Consider the following 7,295-nt stretch of genomic DNA (forward strand, 5'->3'; position numbering starts at 1 on the left):
CATTATTATTGTAATCAAGGAGGCACACACTTCAATTCATTGCCATTAGTCAGTCTTTAATCAAAGTTAGCTCTGTTAAAACAATACTACTCCATTAAAGCTCTTGCATTAAACAGATGGTCCAGGTGAAGGGGGGGGGGAGGAACCTAGTGGAAAGACTTCTTCAGGCCCAGAAAGGTGTAAGGTGATTTGGGTTTATAATGAAGATCAGCACAGCCCCAGGGACTCGTTTCAGACATGCTAACAAGACTGGACAGGAATAGAGAAGCCAAGGAAGGCGAAAGTGACCAAAACAGATGCTGAATTAACATTGCACATGGAAGCAATCACTTCTAGCTGTAACCTCGCCTTCCCAAGGAGCTAGTGTGAAGCCTTACATTGCTTCTTCAAGTTCTTGAACTTGCGATGAGACCACTTCACCATTCACGATCTCCTGCACAACTGTCTTGATTTTTCTAGTTTTATTTGGGTCTAAAGGTAAAACAAAACAAAACAAAACAAAACAAAACAAAACAAAACAGAAAAAGGGGTTAATGATTACCACTAGAGTTTATTCTTCAACCTAAGCTTTTTGTCAAATTTAGACTTTTCGAAGTGACTCCCATCCCAAACCAAATGAGTTTTCTTCAGTGGAAATGAAATTCATTCAAAACTGTCTTGTGCACAAATCAAAACACTCTCTCCCTCCATCTCTGTGTTTCCCTCTTCCTTTCTTTTTCTTTCAGTTCAGGGTCTTGCTAAGTAGCTCAAGCTGGCCTGGAACTCACTGTCCTCTGTTTTTCAGCTTTCCAAGAGCTGGGATGGCAGGCACTACCAGGCCTGGAGCATTTTAAAGCATTTCAGAAGTGTGTGTGGTGCTCACCGCACCCGGAGTGGGATTCCCCTTCCTTAGCTTGCTGAGAGTTTTAATACACTACCCACTGCTCACTTTGCTTCAGGAGAGACACTGATGTGTCCCCTGCTCAGAACAGAAATATATCATGAGTTATTTATGTTCAACACTTAATGAGATCTTACAGTTTAGTCATTAATGATGGGTTTCTGACCTATTTTTAATGATTCTTCTCTCCATACCTTTAGAGGAATCAACAGATGGTGTCTGAGATTTGGAGACAGTGAGGGATAAACTGTCATCAAATCCGGTGCTGTAAAGAAAACAGAGGCTGGGCTAATGTAGTTGCTGGTTCAGGAGAATCTGATGTTTGAGTTTAAACGTTAGGGATATCTATACAACTACAGCAGAAAAAAAAATAGAGATGCTATTACAGATTTCTTGGCTGAATGATGAATCATTAGGGTAACTCATTGGGTCAATAGACATTTGTTTCTAAACCACCTATGATGGGTTCTGAGGGGATGCAGCCTGGTCTTAGAAATCAGCTTTCTTAATTCACAGTTTGGAGTAGTTCTTCTACTGCTATTGTTTTTGACAGGCTTGCTACCATGGGATGGAGGTGGTCCAGATGGCTACTATTGATGAGTCATCCCCAGCATCGGAGTCATCAGAGGGATTTTCTGTAACATGTAAATGTTCATTTATAATGTGTCTTTGTCCACTGTAGCATTTTATTAGTTAGTATCAAGTCATTTAATGGCTAGATACATTTTGTATAGTATTTAATAAATTCAAGGCTTGTGTTTTCTAGATTCATTGTTTTATCTTCCTCCTCTTTAAATCTTTATGTGTGTGTTTGTGTGTGCTTGATGTGTGTGCATGGTGTGTGTGTGTGTGTGTGTGTGTGTGTGTGTGTATGTGTGTGTGTGTGTGCATGTTCATGTGTGTAAGTATAAGGATGTGTTTGCCACTATGTACATGGATGCCGGATACACCTTAGGTTGGTCCTGGACTACAGCTTGTTTGAGACACACTGGGCCTCAAACTTCTGGGGTATGCCTGTCTCTACCTTCCATCTTCGGTAGGAGAGATGAGATTAGAGACTTAGGTGGGTTGGGGGTTCTGGACTCAGTCCTTCACATTTGCAAGCTCTTTACCCTCTGAGATACTCGCCAGCCCACCTCCTCTTCCTGGAGACTGTCTTACTATGTAGATGTAGCTCAGGTTGGTCTGGAACTTGGGCTTTGCTGCCTCAACCTTTTGCATGCTGGGATTAGATTACTGACAAGATTTGTTCCTTGTTTAATCTACTATAGACCTCTCCTCCCATAGCCAAAGAAACAGTCTGCATCAGGAGTCTACTGCCTATCAGCCCCTGAGATATTTCCAACTTCACTGTCTGTCTGCTCACCCTTGGCCGTCCCCATCCAGCAGCCGACGGTAGGTCTCAATCTCCATCTCTAGGCGGGCCTTGACGCCGAGCAGCCGCTGGTGGTCGGCGTTCTGGCGCTCGGCATCTGCGCGCAACTGTTGAAGTTGCTCCTCCAGGCTGCCTATCAGCTGCTGCACCTGAGATAGCTGGCAGCAATAACCACCCTCGGTTTCAGCCAGTGAGTTTTCCAGAGACTTCTTCTGCAAATGGGAGAGAGACAGAGGAGTGTGGGGGTCTGAAAACAAGAGGGCAGCCCACAGTCCAGCAGTCCACAGTCCAGTGGATGCAACATTATCTTTGGAAGCTAAATGATGCCGCATCTCGCTCCTCATGTTGCCCTACCATGGCGAGCTGGGACTGGAGTTCAATCTCCAGGTTCTGCACCATGCGCCTCAGGTCGGTGATCTCGCTCTTGCTAGACTGAAGTTGCTCCGTATTGCTGCTGATCTCTTTCCTGAGCTCTCCGCTCTGCAACAGCCAAGTGGGTGGATGGGTGAGCTCTGTGCTGGCTCAAGGGGATTTCTGGAAATGCACCAAATCTCTCTCTTGGTGTTACCTTTTCAAGGAACCAGGCCTCTGCATCTTTCCGATTTTGGTCAGCCATGACTTCATACTGGGCCCTCATCTCATTGAGGACCTTGGTGAGGTCCACTCCGGGTGCAGCATCCATTTCTACGTTGACCTCACCTGGACCACCTGTCTGGACACTTTGCAGTTCCTAGGGACAGCAATGGAGAGAAAAGGATGTAGAAGTTCATGCAACTAGTGGAGCCCCCAGGGACTTTTGCCTTCTTGGGTCTCTTCATCCACGGTAATAATAAAATTATATTTTTGACAGAGTTGGTATAAAAGCAAAACGTTAATGCAAGACATCAGCACATTTTTAGCTTGAAAACCCATTTTTCTTCTGGTTAAGAAAAACAAACAAAACCCAAGATATTTTCATAGGTTTCTGTGCAGGGTTGCTGGCTCTGTTTCTAGAACATCTACTTCCTATACTTTACGAAAGGAAAGGGACCTGGTGTGCAGGTTGCTGCTGCAAAGCTAGGGCTGCAAAGCTAGGGCTGCAAGTGGTACCTGGGTTCATATGCTATTTCGCAGCACAGTCACTGAGAATCCATCAGAAACTGCCTTAGATGCCCACTGCCAGCAACCCTTCTTCCTTTCCCAGCCTCTGATGCACAAATCAGAGTTCCATGTGATGTCTTATACTGGTTATATTTCTCTAGCATATGTGGCACACATATTATTTGCAGAGTTTTGTTTTAGTTTTTAAAATACTCCATACTTAAAGAAAATATACTTAATGAAGATACTGAAAATTTCTGCCATTACTTAAGAATGGAAGCAATAAAATCAGAATACTCTTTGCCATCCTGAGTCTATAACCTATTAAACCTTAACAAAGAGTACCTACCATAACACATGTACACACAGAGGGGAGAGAGGCTGGGGTGGGGTGGGGGTTGGGGGTGCACATGAAAGAACCCCAGAACTAATAGTCATAATAATACAGAGATATCATAGTCTCTAGCTTTGTTAATTCAAAATTGTGATTTTTGGATCTGTGAGGAAAAAAAAAGTAAAGCTATTTCTGACCTCCTCATGGTTCTTCTTCATGTGGGCCAGCTCCTCAGTCAAGTTCTCTGTCTGTGCCTCCAGGTCAGCTCTGGCCAGGGTCAGCTCGTCCAGCACCCTGCGTAGGCCGTTGATGTCTGCCTCCACGGTCTGGTGCAGGGCCAGCTCATTCTCATACCTGAAAACCAAGTGCCAACAGTTTAGGAAGTCAACATTTAACACACTATTGTGATGGGGCCCTGGCCATCTTCAGGGCTCTTTGGTGTATGGATCTGTGCAGGGAGAGCCAGACATAGGGGTGCATGTCTGTAATCCCAGTACTTGGGAAGTGGAGGCAGGAGGACCATGATTTCAAGGTCATTCTCAGCTACTTAGTGAGTTCTAGACCAGCCTGAGATGCATGAGACCCTGAAAAAAGAAAGGGAGGAGAACAGTGCATGAAAAGTGTTTGATGCAATTTTTGATTTTGTGACTTTTCTCCTGTGTGTGTGTATGATTGCTTACTGCTCATCTGGAGAGGAGAGAAGAAAAACGAAGAAATAATGAGGCAATAACCTTCTACCAACAGTGACCCTTGCACCCCAGGGGGAAGGCTCCCTGTGGTTTGACATTCTAAAGGTAGCCTAGAACTACTGGTGGTAAGCTAATAGTCACCCTTTTTTCCTTCTTTGTGAGTAGTTTTAAACCTTCATACTTTGTTAGTAGCATTTACTGAGTCTTCACAGGTTCAGGACTATTGTCATTACAGCTACTTGTGGGGACATTTTATAATATGAAAAGGAAAAATTAGTTTGTATTCCCTCTGTATAGGAGGGCGGGGTATGGGAAAGGAGCTGGGATATAAAAATAAACGCACAGTTAAACTTTCCATTGTATGTGTCATCAGGGAAACAATGGCACCATTTAACCCCTTGGCAAAAAATATTATTAATTCATTTTGATACATTGACAATTCAGGTTTAAACATAGGTATAATTATCATGTTGGATTATGAGTCATTACAAAGAGATGATCTGCAGCTCCAGGTGGAATCAACTTATACTTCAGAGCTGTCTAAGGTGAACTGTTTGACTTTCGGTGCTTTTAAAAACACCATGTGGATTCAAGGGAGCACTGAAGGCTCAGGGCATGTGGACTTGAGGAGAGCTGACCCCCTTGCCATCACTGGAGGCAGGAAGTGGGGAGTGGGATGAGGACTGAGTTATCTACCATCGGTGTTCCAGACTCTGTACCAGACTCACTTCATCCTGAAGTCCTCGGCAGCCAGCCTTGCGTTGTCAATCTGCAAGATGATCTGGGCATTCCCAACGCTGGCAGAAATGATCTGGAAGAATAGAGGGAGACACATGAAAATGGAGTCCTAAAGTGCCGGCAGTTCCCAAATGCTGTTTTGGACATTAAGAGTAAATGGTGATGCTAAATACTTTTCTTCCTCCATGCAAACTCTTTATTTTAAATCACATTCCTTTCAGCTTTTCAAGCAGTAAGTTTCTCTATGGCTTCTCATGCATCCTTAATTTGCCGGCTCTTCCCTTCCCCACCCCTACCTTTCCCTCCATCTCCACCTCATGCTTGTTTAAAAGCTTTCCACGCCAACACTCCACCCCTACCTTCATATCCCAGATCTTTACCCACTCCCTTGAGCTCCTCCTTCCTACCATGGCTCCTCTTTTGCTTTTGACCTCTACAGATACTCACTTCCTCTCAAACACAGAAATCTAAACATCTCAAACTAGAATCTACACTTGAAAGAGAGCAGAGGGCCTTTGCCTTCCTGGCTTGGGTTGCCTCACTCATCCAGTGCTCTCCAGTTCCATTTTCCTAAGGCAAAGCCTGTGGATGTAGGTCAACCAGAGGATACTTGGTCACATGCCTGAAGCCTGTCTTAGCTCACCAATAAAACAAAACAAATCAGAAAACGAAAATCCCCAAAGGGTTTAAGACAGCTTTGTTTTAAAAGCAACTGTATTGGTAAAATAATATCAAAAAGTTAAGAAATGTACAATAATGTACTGTGGAAGTCTAGCCATTTTATGACAAACAGAGCTGCACTTCTTGAGAGGAGAAAATTCTCTAAGTACAATCTAGTTAGAAAAAAAATCTAAGTTAAGAGAATTTATTATTATAAAATACCATAATAATAATAAAAAAGGTTTCTAAAGCCTTTCCCCTTACCTTATTCTTTAATTCTTCAATCAGTGGGTAATATTTACTGTAATCGCTCTGGGGCCCAGAGTCTCCAGTTTTTCGAGTTTCGTACCACTCTCGAATTTTGTGTTCCAGTTCGGCATTAGCTTCCTCGAGAGCGCGAACCTTACCTAGGTAGGAAGCTAGTCTATCGTTCAGATTTTGCATTGTTTCTTTTTCAGAACCGGAAAGAAGCCCTCCGTCATTGTCAGAGAGGATACACAGAGAGCCACCACCCGAGCTTCCCCCTATTCCCATCCCCATCCCTCCCAAGCCACCTCCCAGAGTTCCACCACAGGCGGCGCCAAACCCTGCTAAGGAGCCCATAGAGCCGCCGCTAAAGCCAGAACCAGAACCAAACATGGAAGCCGCAGAAATGAGGCCCCCACAACCAACTCCAAAGCCAGAGGCCATCCCCCCATAGCAGCTTGCAGCACTAGAAGCAGATGCACCCCAAGGTCTGCCTGTCGCCCCATTCTGTGAGGAGGACCTCCTGGACAGTCCAGAGGTGCGGACTGAAAGCGACATGGTGTTGCTGGAGAGAGACCTTGGCAAGGCGGTGACCCCAGAGAGGAAGCAGTGTCGGTATACCAGAAGGGGCATGCATGCCTTTATAGGCTGTGAGGTGGGTGTTGCAGTTAAAGAGTTCACTCTCCGCATTCCAACTAGCATGCTCACCTCCACCCCAGCTGGCCAGCTCAGGGGGTATGTGATTTATCTACCATGAAAATTCACTGATATAGCTATAATTGAATGATCATTTCTAGTAAGATGTCTGTCACCCAAGTAAGAAGGCTGGGTGGGGCACCGTCACAAGGAATCTGTCACTTTCAACTGTCTCCTGCCTTTTTTGCAGCACTGTTGGAATCTTCCAGACAATCAGGACATACCAGATGGAGTGCTAAGGAATTCTCCCCTCCTCTTCCCTGCCTAGTTCCTTGGGAAACACAGTTGAACCCAGCAACCACGCTTGTAGTTCTTTCTGTAGAAAGAGTTTCAGAGGTGGGTGAGGAGTGCTTTAGTGGAAGGTGGAAACAAATACATTTTCTGGGTGGATACTAGAATTTTAGTTTTCAAGATTCTAGAAACATTTGCTGTTAGGAGGCTTCACGGTTCTCGCTTTTCTGACCTTGGGAAGCAGAACAGCAACATGTGGGAAAGTGCTGTTTGGAAGCTGAACGTTAGAGTTATGTAATAATTGCTATCCCTTCAACAGCATGACCCATGGGAATTTTGGAATTAACGTGTTGACTGGCTGGATCA

The 7,295-nt window shown here is 44.6% G+C and overlaps 1 protein-coding gene across 1 annotated transcript; it reads right to left on the reverse strand.

The window, feature by feature from the left end:
• Nucleotides 1-373: 373 nt before the first annotated feature.
• Nucleotides 374-6,569, reverse strand: Krt12 (keratin 12). Its single transcript, XM_036197179.1, has 8 exons — nucleotides 6,021-6,569; nucleotides 5,087-5,169; nucleotides 3,867-4,023; nucleotides 2,824-2,985; nucleotides 2,610-2,735; nucleotides 2,247-2,467; nucleotides 1,075-1,145; nucleotides 374-471 (listed from the first exon to the last, which is right to left on the reverse strand). The coding sequence occupies exons 1-8, from the start codon at nucleotides 6,558-6,560 to the stop codon at nucleotides 374-376; spliced, it is 1,458 nt and encodes a 485-aa protein (XP_036053072.1). The 5' UTR covers nucleotides 6,561-6,569.
• Nucleotides 6,570-7,295: the final 726 nt, after the last annotated feature.

The sequence above is a fragment of the Onychomys torridus genome, chromosome 8, assembly GCF_903995425.1.
Source record: "Onychomys torridus chromosome 8, mOncTor1.1, whole genome shotgun sequence".
Taxonomy (NCBI): domain Eukaryota; kingdom Metazoa; phylum Chordata; class Mammalia; order Rodentia; family Cricetidae; genus Onychomys; species Onychomys torridus.